Here is a 14,096-nt window from a genome sequence, read left to right on the forward strand (position 1 = left end):
TTTTTTTTTTTTTTTTTTTTGAAGAGCTGGGAGCTGGGGTGGGTGGGGCAGCCAATGGTGGGGGTGGCTGGGAGAGTGGGCAGGGGTCAGGGGGCTCATGGCAGAGCCCCTCATGCAGCACGGGGAAGTCAGGATCCCCCCCCCGCCCACCTGGCAGGAGCCAGCGAGCGGGAGCTTTTTTTCTTTTTTTAAAGTGCTGGCACACTGGGGCTGGGCAGAGTAGCCACTGACAGGGCTAGAAGGGGGCGGGGGATGGGGCCTGTTCGATTTGGAGGTTTGGCTGATTCAGCAGCAGCCAGATCTCCGAATCAGATTTGGCTGAATCAATTTGGGACAGTGATTCAAATCACTGAATCGAATCACTGTCCCCCAAATTGGCCGAATCTGATGTGAATACTAGTTGCTTTGCACAGGCCTAAAAGCTACCCCTTCTTTCCAGGGATGGAGCATACTGCAGCCACAGCATTCCCAGTTACTTCTGGTCTAGTAGCAATAGGCTGCGTTAGTAGCAATAGGCTGCTTTCCCAGAGGCCTTCCTCCTGCATACTAGTGCAACAAGATTTCATAAAGTCACCAAGCCAGAGTTCCACCACCTCCCTGAAAGGCTTTCCCCTGCCTCAGTAAAACTATGACAGACTGCAACTCGCTCCAACAACAAACATTCATCCATGAATCCTGGATCCCAGATTCCTGAGAACTTTGGAAGTGATAGATTGGGGCTGATATGTTCCTTCAAACTCCCCCCATATCTCACATTCCTGAGAAGGTGAGTGTGGATTGACCTATATTGGCCACATGTCCTGGTCAGACTCCAAGCCCCAGGATTGGGGCCTATCATTTTCTGGACAATTGGGGTCACATTTAGACCAATGGTTTTTAGCCTGTGGTCCATGGACCCCTGGGGGTCTACAGACTATGTCTAAGGGGTCCACAAAAGATTACTATGATCAATCAAAAGTATGTGAATACCCACACTTATAATTCAAAGGAATACCCACACTTCCATTCAAAATTTCCAAAGAGGTCCACAAATGAAAAAAGGTTGAAAACCACTGGTTTAGACTAAACTTTCAGCAGGAGCTATGAAAAATGATTCATGTCTTCCCATGACTTATCACTGTCATTTTCATTTCAGCACTTATTACCATTGTTTTATGATTATTACTAAACTGTTACTACTTTTTATCAGCCCGTTCAATGCTGTTGTTTTATGACTATTCTAAGCAATGACTATTTTTTCATTACAGCATTTTATTACTATGACAGTGGCATATTACAGCAATTTTCAGGCATATAAAGAAACCTTGATCAAGACAAAGTGGAATACTTCAGACCAGGCAGGAGACATACCATATATATTATCACTCTAAAATAACTCAGGTGGAGCTTTTTAAAGATATTAAGATGGAAAGATGTGAGAAAGTGTAGAGATCTGTCTGTTTTCTCTGAAGCCCCCAGATTTCAGCATCACAAAGGAGAAGAAAAAAGGCCTCTGGAAAGGTCAGGCCTTTCTTTGTACTGAGTTGAATAATATTAGTATCTTATGTCCAAGGGATTCCCAAGTGATTGGAAAATAATGGGCCACAGGCTCAGCTGTGCCTGAGCTTTGCTTTTGTTTCTGAAGCAAGAAGAGAGGAGCAGATGTCCTTCTGACCCCTGAAGCTTTAAGGCTTCAGTCAGTGGTGGGAATCATGCAGCAGCACAGGTTCAAATATCAGCAGCATATGGTTGACATCAAGCTCTCCATTTTTTTTAATGTCAAATATGAAACGTGCTGTGCTGTTAGTGTCTACATGAAAATAGTTGGCAGGAACTGAAACTGAAACAAGATGGTACCATAAATCTGGCTAAAGGGGGCTGGCACAGCAATCAGGGAGGTGAAGAGTGGCTGACTTGGAATTTGTGAGCGTGTCTACACATGCTATTGACGCACGTGAATAAACACCAGGGCTTATTGTTCCCGGGCACTGCATCTGCACATGCACCCAGGAGTGTAGCATACTGAGCTTGATTAGAGAAGCCTTGGCTGGCAGGGGGCACAGGGGGTCAGCCTGCAAGCCCAGGGATGCTCCCCTTGGCTCAATGTGTTGCAGAGGGGCTGCATATGGCACGAGGGTGTTTCAGTATGGGGCTAGCCAGCAGGCAGCCCTCACACTGAAGCACCCTTGTGCCCCAGCCAGCCATATCAAGCATCTACACATGCACTGTTGCAGAGTAAATACAAGTATTTGTACTCCTACTGTGGAGTTAATTAATCTACTCTGGCCTAATAGGGGCACATGTGTATTCGTGTGACATATGGTTGCTAATTAGTCAACTGCACAATATATATCTCATGTAGATGTGTCCTGTGTGCAGTAGTTTAACTAGGGGTGGGTAATTTAGAGGTCAGGCAAGAAGTATGGCCCCTCCACCCTAGGAAGTCTGCTCCATAGCAGTAGCAGCCCATGCCATGATAGCAACTGGTGTAGCAGCTTGTGTGCCATAAGACTCTTTGGTACTCTGCACGCTACCCCCACCCCACCTCCTCTCCCCATGTCTGCTATTGGACATCTCTGCCCATAGCACAAAATTCCTAGTTACACCTGTCTGTTGGTGTTCATTTGAGACCTCCAACTCTCTGCTGAAGAAACAGAAAGCCAGGTGAGGGGCAGGTCCTGCCAACCATAAGGACACTACTGCTCACTGACATGGCACATGGCAACACGGGGATGTCACTAGTTACAGGATCCTCAGCACAACAAAGTGGCCTGATTCTAAACAAGGGTGGAGCAGTACCTGTAATGCCTGGTGTCCCGAATGGGCCGATCGCTACTGAGCTTGTCACTCTCCAGCTGGTTGAAAGCATGTTGACGGTAAGGGTCTTCTCCAGCCTTCAACAGTTTTGAGGACAGGTAAGCCTTTTCATCAAAACCCCTCCGGCTGCTCTTCTCTCCTTGAGGAGCTCTTGTCACCTAGAGCAGAGACAAGACTCAGAGTGTGCTAGAGAGGGGTAGATTGGCTTGTAGGAAGTCATTTCAGACATGCACATGAAGACAGTTCATGTAAGCCTCTGCAGATTCTGGAAAAAGTCAAAGATTTAAGGGGGGGGGAGGGTCAAATTTCTTTCCACTTCACAGAGAGGCAAAGCTCTAGTTTGGAGAGATCAGGACAGAGTAAGTGGATTGGGGAACAGGACAGCAAATGAAATTCAGTGTCGACAAGTACAAGGTAATGAACATTAGAGGAAACAAATTGAACTACTCATGTACACTGATGGATTCTAAATTAACTCTGACCTCTCAGGTTAAGTATCTGAATGTCACTGTGGACAGCTCAGTGAAGGTGTGTTCAATATGCAGAGATGGAAAAGATAGCAAGTATATTAGAGTATATTAAGGACAAAATAGAAAACACCACAAGTATTATAACACCATCATACAGATCACTGACATATTCTCACCTTGAATATTATGCTAAGTTTTGTCAAACAAGCCTCCCAAAGGATGAAGCAGATACAGAAGAGGGTCAGAGATGGGGAACAAAAATTCTTAGAGGATTGAGAAGAAACTAAGCTTCATACTATTTAGCTTGGAGAGGTGAAGACTAAAACAAAAGAGGGATATGGTAAAGTTGTAGACAATGCTGAATGTTATAGTGAAGATCAGTCAGAAGGGCTATCCAATAAGATTGAAAAGCAACACACTTATCAACAAAAGGAAATTATTTAACACCGTGCCTAATTAACCTGCTACATATAGCTTGTTTTTACATTTCTGCAAGTGCATACACACTAACAGTCTCTGTTTTTAAACAAATATTTTATAACTTTCATTCTCTCCAGCCAAAATATTAGTCAGTTCTAATATACTTGGGGGGAGCTGGACCTGTCTTTCCACACTCCTGATATGTCTGCATTCCCACAAGCTATAAGTGATTTTAAGAGCTTAGTAGGATTCAGACAAACATTCATTATTTATATGGTCAGTTTCAGTTCCTGGTTTTCAAGCACTAATATGGGGCTGTTAGGGAATGCTCTGTTAGCTGCAAAGAATTTTGAAATTCTTTTCTTATTTTTAAGTTTCCATTCATATTAAGCTTGATGAAACTTATACCCACACAACCAAAAATATGGCTGAAGTTCCAGGCCTCAATGCATTAGACTATGTTTTGCAGGCAGTCAATGTCTCTAAATTCAAGTCTTGAAAAAGTAACAGCTACTTTAATTCTCTCTCGCTAGAGATATGAGAACATTGCAATCAGACTGGCAGTGGCAACAGATCTTCCAGAGCCAATTACTGTAAAAATAAATGGTTACAACTAATTCATCTAGAGATCATGGATCTCAATGTTACTTTTTAAATGTCACGTGTGTGTGTGTATATATATATATATATATATATATATATATATATATATATATATATATATATATATATATATATATATATATATATATATATATATATATATATATATATATATATATATATATATATATATATATATATATATATATATATATATATATATATATATATATATATATATATATATATATATATATATATATATATATATACACACATTCGGAACATTTGCAGCCAAGAGCAATTCTAATCTTTCACCCTCTTGCCAGCATTTTTCATCCCTTAAGAATCATTAAAAGCCTGGCCACAGATTCTCTGCACACTCAAAACTTTTAGGGAAATAAATAGGAAATCTGAAATTCCACTGACTTCAGTAGGAACAAGAGTGGATCCAAAATAGTAGCAAACCCACTGGAATAGGAGATCTGGCTTGTGCCTTCACCTAGCATGGTAGTCAGAGACAGACTTATGAGTGGGCAACATGGGTGACTGCCCAGGGTGCTGTGGTCTGAGGCATGTCAAACACACACGAGCAACATGTACTCACAGCTCTCCCCTGGCTCTGGCAGGAGGAGCAGTGCCAACTCAACTAGCCCCCTGCCTCCAGCCACTGCTCAGGAGGAACTGGGCTGGGCATGTGCAGGCAAGGTGACCTGCTCCAGTCCACTCACCTTGATCCTGAACAGCAGCAGTGGTGCCTTCCCACCCACCTGTCTGGTGTACCATGCCACTCCACCTCCCTGCTGGATGGCACCCTGTGCCACTGCCTGCCTGTCTCTTCCTGCAGCAGCACTGATGATTTAGGGTGAGGGGTGTGGAAAGGGCACCAAAATACAAATTTGTCCAGGGCACCATTTTCCTTAAGGATGGCCCGGACAGTGGTGTTCAATCTTTCTGGCACGTGGACCGGATGAGTGAGGCACAGTCAGTCCATGGGCCATACCTGGCACAGGGCCTCGCATCAGGTCAGATACCATACATCAGGTCCAGGCACAGACCACCCCGGTGAGCTGGCCTGACCTGGCCAAGGAACCATGTCATCCAGCCCATAGGTCTCCCCACACAATCCAAAAATTTAGCACTGGGGAACAGTGGCAGTGTCAGTGGCTGAGGGGCCTCCAAGCCTTTTCTCATCTCTGACAAGAGCTTCTTCAAGATTGAGGCTGTGTTAATATGCATCCAGAAAACCTATCTCCCGGGCAGCCCTACTGGGGGACCGGTTTACTCAGCAATTGAAGACATTCCAAAATATGAGGATCTTTATAAGCCTGGACACCTTCATAAGCCTGATCACAATGCAGCTCCCAACAGCATTACCACAATGAGAACAAAGCACCTTTCAAACATCCTTCCTGGAATTCTGATGCTTCACTAAGACGTGTTGCCATGCTCATCATCTCTGAATTCAAAAGATAGGCAAGCCTGGAGCCAGGATCTGCATGGATTCAAATGATGAGAGAAACACCTATCATGAGAGGAGGGTTTAGCAATAATCTACTACTCAGGGGATGGATAAGATAGAACTTAGTGGGGGCCAAATGGCTTGAGAGTCTTTTTACTTGTTCTCTATCAATGCTAAAGGTGGCTTCTGCAGAGATTAAGGGTAAGAAGCCATACCCTGCTCTTTTGCTGCTCCTCTCTCAGAACTCTGGAAGTACCTTGGGAGAATATCAGCTTTTTAGGTTGTTTTAAGGTCCTACTGTCCTCCCTTCCCTCACAAGTTAATTACTTCCTTCAAAACAGCCTAAAGACAGCTGCTGAATTCAACCAACCAGCAATTTTTACTCATCCATCAAGGAAGCCAGTACAAGTACATTTAAGAGTTAGGAATATTGATATTGATGTTTACAATATGCAGCAAGTACAGTTAAGTGAAAATTATATAATCTTTATTCATCCAAATGACCCGTCGTGGGCACAAATCTGAAACTATTAACAGCATTTGTGGGAACAGAAATGGACTAGTTCCTTTCAACTTGTGCTGGGCAGATCATTCTCATCAAGAGACAAAAGGAATGTGCTACACAACAGCAGGAGTAAAGATGAACAGGTGTTGGAAAGCCGAGTGTCTAGACGAGGGATTAGCAAAGTCATTTTTACATAAACTAAGATCTGCCCCCAAAACTGCCCAAACCATCAACTGAATTCAAATACTAACATTTTGCAAGATTAGAAAAAGCACATAATATTCCCTTTATCATTCAATATTTCTCCTTGTTACATGGATGTTCTTCTTGCCAGTTCCAGTCAGCATTGGAAGTGCCATAGAGGAAAGGTCATGAACAGCTGGAGATCTGGAACCTCTACTTTTCCAGTGACATATAGATATAGAATCATAAAAAATTAGGGTTGGAAGGGATCTCAGGAGTCATTTAGCCCAATCTCCTGCTCAAAGCAGGCCTATTCTCAACAAGATCATTCCAGCCAGGGCTTTGTCGAGCTGGGCCCTAAAAACCTCCAAGGATGGAGATTCCACCACCTCTCTAGGTAACCCATTCCAGAGTTTCACCACCCTCCTAGCGTGACAGTTTTTCCTAACATCCAGCCTGAACCTCCCTTGCTGCTTGAGACCATTGCTTCTTGTTCTGTCATCTGCTACCACTGAGAAGAGTCTAGCTCCATACGTTCGTAGGATTGGAAGTTGGTAATGAAACACATTTCAAATACATACCATTGAGTACCATCTTACATCACCACATCTAAAGACATGAGTTCTTACCTGATATAAGGGGCCAGCCTCTAAAAAACAGTGATTGAGAATTCAAAATACACTTTTTTGCAATAATAACAATGATGGTCCATCAAACCAGGTGTCTATGTTCCTGGCAGACCTCCCAGACATGAGGCTTGATTAATTAAGGTGAGTAAAGGACACCCCCAGATGACAGTCATGCTAAGGTTTTCAAGCAGTGTTTTCTATGTGGTAGGAGAGGTGCTTGGCAATTCTTGCCCACCCTCTTTGTAGACATTTGTACAAGCTTGTTAGGACCACAGGGATTCAAACCTAGAGTAACTTAGCTGGCAGGCAGAGGCTAAGACCTCAGCACCATCAGGTAGCTGGTCATATACCAGCCCCAGCTCAGCCTAGTCTCTCTCATGAAGACACTGATGGAGGTGACCAGAGGAATCTATAGGAACTACAAGCTCCTGACGGAGGGACTTGTCCCAACAATATCACTCATGTGTGTGCTGCTTAGACCTCTGCCTTGCTCCTGCCTGACCCCAGCCTTGCCATGGTCCCTTTCCACCTTATTTGGATCTCCCAGCTCTGATCTACCTTCTGCCCTGACCATGACACTGCCTCAGCCCTTGGCCTGAAGCCTCAGACTGCAACAGATACCTGGTGTGACCCCAGCTTGCCTACAGTAATTCACTGTCTATGGCCCATTTGATCCTGACAAAGCTAGCAAATGAAAAAGTTTGTTTTCCTTTTCTTTTTTAAGCTCATTGTCATGGTTGCAGCAGGTCTGCTGAGTCAGAGAACATAACATGGATTTGCTGTGTGTCTGCCCCAATCAACATGCTTTGGCCAGAAGAAAAGGACTATTCTTCTCCCACAAATGAACGTGCAAGGACATACACACACAACCTCACACAAACACACAACCACATACAAAGCCAAAAATAATTGCCCTGCCAAAACTCTCCCTCTCTGTGACTTCCCCCCTCCCAACTATTTGTTTTATTAAATGAGTTCTCAGACTAGAGGAATTGCCAGCTTCACTTAAACAGATGTTGCTATGGTGACCAAGAGGCCAACCAGCTGTTTCAAGCAAAGCCATGGGCCCCCCACTAGCAGTTTCTTGAGAACAGTTGTCAAGACAGTGCAGCAGGAACAGGATCAGAGAACGTCTGTGAAGGGTGGTAGCTCTTTAAACCCTCATTGTTTTTTTGCAATACCAGCTTGCCACAAAAGAGTGGTTATACCTTTTCATTTTGTGTGTGCATGTGATATAAGAGCTTGCCTCCTACACAGCACCACAAGACTAGAAAGTGCAGTTCTGACCACTGGAGGATTGCCCTGAATATGCCAAACCGCTCAACTGCACCATTTCCTCACCCAGCACACATCACTGAGGACATAACAAAAGAAAGCATGAGATATGGTGAGGCACCATATTGTGTGAAGCTGGCTGTCACTTTTGTAATGGCTTGTTGGGCAACCCTTCAGCAATACCTGGGACCATAATTTACCCCACCATAATCTACCAGGACCTGGTCATACAAACATGACTTAAACCACTATCCTTCTTCATCTCCCAGACTTTCACTAAACACATCTTGACTAGGCCTAGCATTAATATAACATGAGGCTGAAAACAGAACTACTCTAAAGCAAAATACAGCCCCTTGACTAGATATGGCTCAAAGAGTCCCATCATCCAGCCCCTACTTTTGCCCCTTGGTCTTGGAGTTGACCCACATGCCATATAAAGCACTTGCTCTGGCCATTTCAGTCCTGCAGGGCCAGATGAGTTTGATAACCCAAAAGCCCCCTCTACACAAGCAGGCAAATGTGCAATGGGATCTAATGTGCAATCCACAAATTTGTCAAATGTGCATGGCAGGAAATGTGATTGTGGGATCACAGATTAGATCCCATCACATCTTATTGTGGGTGCAGGGAGGAGCCTGATCAGGCTCCCCTGAACTGGCAAGAAGCAAACTTCCACAGCTGGCAGGCCCTCAGCTGAGAACCCCTCAGTGGGTTTCACATACCCGTGAGCCTGGGAGATCACAGAATCGCAATCCCCCCAGGGCCTGGGGTTTTATGTATCCCTGAGCCTGGGAGATCAGGGCAGTTGCAATCTCCCAGGCCCCAGAGTTTCAGACATAGCTGTGGGGCCCACAGTCAGCAGCTGCTGGGCCAAGAGTCCCCTCAGTTGCAGGACTCCCAGCCCCATCTGGGCAGGATCCACTCCTGGAGCTAAGACGACCCTGCTCACATGCAAATTAAAGCTTGATAGCAACCAGCTATAAAGTTAGTACATATTTTCAAGGTCTAACTTTACAGCTGTTTGAAGCTTCTTATAGCATGATAACTACTTTGCACATGTAGCTGGTTTAAGGTAATTGCACAATTAACCTGTTAATTGTGCAAGACCTGTAACATGTAGAAAGGGCCTAAAGGCAGGCAATGGGTAATATTTTATACAACTCTTTTATACATGGAATGGAAAACAAAAAATGAAAAAGAATCAATAAGGAAATTACACATACACCAGTCTACAGAGATATCCTGGCTTCATTGAGGTATGGACATTCTTCCAGGATTTTCCCCTTAGTATCAATCATTGGCTATGTATAGGGGTGCATGCGGGTGCATGTGCACCCCCTGAGATTAGCGGTGCACCCCTTGTAAAAAGCGCCGCCAACACTGCCTGTGGCTCCTACAGGCAGTTGGTGCTCGCCACCCCCCGTTGCTGCTGACACTGCTGGTGGCGTCTGTGGGTGGTCCCCGATCTCCGCTGGCTGCAGTTGGCGGCATCTACGGGAGGTTGCTGATTGCCAGTCAGTACTCGCCACCCCGCCGCCGACAGTACTGCAACCACATGTGGGAGCTCACTGCTTGCCGCCAATACTGCTGCCGCTGCTGGCGGGAACTCACCACACTCCCCCAGCCTCCGGGGGCACATGGCATTCATGGCATCAATAAAGCTCAGAGTAAGCGTACACACAGGAAATAGAGTTAAATTTCAACTTCAACCTCCAGGCTAAAAATAAATTCCATATCCTGACTGAAAGGTGATAGGTAATGGACACATGCTCATAGATTGGTACAAAGAACTCAGAAATTCTTAAATGCTGAGACTGGAAAGGACCATTATTAATATGATGATCTAGTCTGACTTCTTGCACGTCACAGCTTCACCCAGCGATTCCTGCATCGAGCAACAAAACATCTATTTTGACAACAGCATAACATTTAGATAAGCATCAGCTCTTATAGATTCATAGATTGTAAGGGGCTGGAAGGGACCTCACAAGATCATTGGGTCCAGCCCCCTGCACTAGGCATGAAATACTACTGGGGTCAGGTGACTCCAGCGAGGTGACTGTCCATCCAGTCTCCTCTTGAAGATTTCCAGGGAAGGTGATTGCACTATCTCTGGAGGGAGTTTATTCCACAGTCTAGACACCTAACTGTGAAGAAGTTTTTCCTAGTGTTAAGCATGGTCTTCCAGGAGTTTGTGGCCATTGCTCCTCGTTTTCCCCAAGGGTACCCTGGTGAACAGTTGTTCATCGAGCTCTTGATGTATTCCCCTGACATAGTGGTAAGCTACTACCAGATACCTTCTCAGCCTGCTCTTTTTTACACTGAAGAGACCCAAGTCCCTCAGCCTTTCCTCGTATGGCTTGCCATGTAAGTATCTGATCATACGGGTGGCGCTTGATTTAATGAGTTCAAGCAATTAATTTAAAAAAATGTTTCAAGAGTTACCTTCGTTGTTAAAAATGCACCCCTTATTGTCATTTCACTTTGCCTAGTTTTAATGGCTTCTTGCCATTGAATTTTGTTCTGTCTATCAGACTTCTTCCCAGGTAGGGAAGCTTGAGTTTAAGAACAGTTTGAGTTATGTATCAAGGAGCCTGAAGGTGATATAAAATAATACAGGAGTGGCTTACCATCATGTTTTTACTATTACACCCTTTCTTTTTTAACTTCTCAAGATTCCTTTCTAGAGGGAGTCTAGTTCACACCGATTTGGGATATGGTAGCTGCTGCATTAGATAGTATGCTGCTGTCATGTCCACACAGCCAGCTGCCTCTTATACTAATCTGAATCCCTAAGACAAGGGTTTTCTCCATATTAAAGCTCAGCAGTGTAGACAGGTATCTTGTATTCCTTTGTCCCACTACTGCTGGGCCCTGTAGGATACATAGCAGAAACCAGTGGAAAATAATGGGGTTTCTGGAACAAACTCATATTTCTCAAGATTCCCTACTCACTATGTCACTATCCATTGCTGTTTGTCTAGTGGCACCATTCTCAAACCACTACAGGCAAGCATGGAAGAATCCTCATTGTGAATCTTCACTTGCTTTTACAGATGCACTTGATAGTCGTTATCAGTTACATCCAGCTTTGCAAGCCAGCCACCATATTACTGAGCAACTTCTGCAAGGATTTTGGCAGTAGTACCAGAAGCTGCTTAGGACCTTTGATCCCTTGTCCATCCCCACTCTCAGAACCCAGTCCCCTTCCCCCCACTCTTGGAGCCACATGCCTCCCCCTAGTCTCCAACAGGATTTGCCCTGGGTGCCCAACTGGTTTATTATGCCATTGGTGCTGTCATCAAACCAGCCAGGGGCCAAAGATCTGCCACTATCGCTCCCCATTTTTCCCATTCATACCTGCTTTTGCAGGGTTAAAGCATAACAGTCCTACGAAGTCTGCTGTCCTCCCTGTACCTCTCACTAGGATATGATCCTCCCAGGTAAAAAGCAGAGAGTTGCTTTGCCCTATTATTCCATTGTGCTGCCATACCACAACCAGGCCTGTAATAAACAATTATTTCTAACCTGTAAGTAGCAAATGGTATCTACGTTCACATGCTACCGATGCTATAATCTCCTCTCTCTCTAGGTGTGAGAAGCTGTTGTGGAAATTATGATGAGATTAGTTATGATTATGGAATGAAGCGGTGCCGTAGCCATGACGGTCCAGGAAATATGTAAGAAACAAGGTTCCTTGTGATATCTTTTATTGGACCAGCCATGTAGTTGGGAGATATTAGGCAAACTTTTGGCCACAAAGTACCATAGTTCAGATCTGAAGACTTCCTGACAGTCTGAAAACCTGAAGAACCTTCAGAAGACTTGGAGACCGTCTGAGGAAGGTAACCCTACGGAAAGGCACTTTGTGCCCAGAAACGTGTTCTGACTTCTTTCCCAATGATACAGATGATCCAATAAAAGATCTCATCAAAACTCCCTGCCTCTTGCAAATGTGGAAGGCTGTGTTTTTGAAGCAGTAATAGCAACCAGAGAGAGAGAGAGACTGGAAGACACAACAAAAGTAGAAAGTAGTTGCCACAAAACAAACATGCTTCCCTAAAGATATTGAAACAGTGTAAAAAATAAGCTATTGAATGGATTCTGTGGAGAAAGGACTTAGCAGTGTTTGCTAGTAATTAGAGCCAATCAAGAATTTTCTCGCAAAACAGGTTTGAAATGGAAAAATGCTGACTTATCAAAACATCTTATATTTCACAGAATCTTATCAGTTTTGACAAACTTCCAGAGAAACACTGACAGATTGTATTGAAAACCTGCCTGGTTTCCTGCTTGCTCACCTGACAGTCTGTTGAGTAGTCAGGACTTCCAAACACTGCAGCTCTGGGGCATCCTATGCTTCCAGGCTCTATGATGGAGCCTGTAGTGCAGCCTTGAGAAACCTGGGTGACACCAGGCTATCTGTCCTATGGACAGGTTACTGGGCACACAAAATGTATTTGAACATAAACAAAAAAGTAAGGTCATGTACAGAATGTGACAGTTCCCTGTTTTGCATGAGACATGACCTGGGACACATACGTACTGTCTTTAATTACCAAAGATTAAAAAAAAACAGTTTTGATAACTGATTCAGAACTAAAATTCTTCAGTTCTGATATGGTTGCTTCTGTAACGTCTCAGTCTGTGCTTGGCTTTCTGCAGACTGAAATAACAAGAGTAAGACTTTACAGTTGGGGCACTAGGATCTGGAACCAACTTCCAAGGGAAGTGGTGCTGGCTCCTACCCTGGGGGTCTTTAAGAAGAGGCTTGATGCCTACCTGGCTGGAGTCATTTGAGCCCAGTTTTTCTCCTGCCTAGGCAGGGGGTCAGACTTGAAGATCTACAAGGTCCCTTCTGACCCTACTTCTATGATTCTATGGTACCCATATGCCACTATGTGGAGATAAAAATGAGGCAGAGGAAGGGGCACAGGTAGAGGAAGACACACCCCTGCTTCTAAGGAACATTGGTGTTTCCTTGAATAGGGTTTACTCAGTGCAATGCTGTTTTGGGGTGTGTGAAACTTGTAATGGCTGCAAAACTGCAGTGTCAAAAGAACCTTTCTAGAAACCTGTGCAGGGCTGTCCCCAGATCTGCAGTGTTGGCACGCTGACAGGAGAGCTCTACCAAGTATCTGGAAATGTCTGTCAATGCTTGGAAGTAGTTGTCACCATGTAGAAGCTCACCACTCCCAGTTGGTACTTACTACTTAACCAATTTGGTATAGGCAGACCCACTACTGGGAACATGGCAACAAATATATATGTACCTCCTGCTACTCAAGAGGTCCTGTTGCTTCATGTCATGAAACTTTCCACTCCTCATGAGGTACATGGTGGCTTTGCATACATGGGACCCCCATTTACATTAGGACCCTGTAACAGGATGGTGTCCTTGGAGACGCCGTGATCTCCCCTAACGCCCCCTTACCGTGCCAAGTTAGCCTAAAGAGCACCCTCAATTCTCACCCGCCATGTCTTTGATGGAAAGTGAATAATAGGGAGGCTGCCTTTCCGTCCTCTTGGACACGGTTTCCTGCTGTACACTGGCCCCGTTCTGTAATGGGTGTTTCAGTGCACCCGGCCTTATGGGCTATGTGTGGCTCCAACCATCGCTTTACCATGCCACAAGCCTCACTGATGGAACTGATGTTCTTTGGTCTCACTCTGTGCCCTCCCTGGCGCTCGGGCTCTCCACAGCCCTGTCTCGTACTGCGCCTCCCTGGCGCTCGGGCTCTCCGCAGCCC

At 44.8% G+C, this 14,096-nt stretch overlaps 1 protein-coding gene across 2 annotated transcripts in view; it reads right to left on the minus strand.

The window, feature by feature from the left end:
* GALNT16 (polypeptide N-acetylgalactosaminyltransferase 16) overlaps positions 1-14,096 on the minus strand; it is a 191,352-nt gene that overhangs the window by 62,744 nt on the left and 114,512 nt on the right. For both annotated transcript variants that reach the window (XM_019519161.1, XM_019519160.1), the window contains exon 2: positions 2,779-2,954. In XM_019519161.1, the coding sequence (XP_019374706.1) occupies positions 2,779-2,954 (176 nt within the window). The remainder of the gene's footprint in view (positions 1-2,778; positions 2,955-14,096) is intronic.

The sequence above is a fragment of the Gavialis gangeticus genome, unplaced genomic scaffold, assembly GCF_001723915.1.
Source record: "Gavialis gangeticus isolate Ggan-Ray unplaced genomic scaffold, GavGan_comp1, whole genome shotgun sequence".
Taxonomy (NCBI): domain Eukaryota; kingdom Metazoa; phylum Chordata; order Crocodylia; family Gavialidae; genus Gavialis; species Gavialis gangeticus.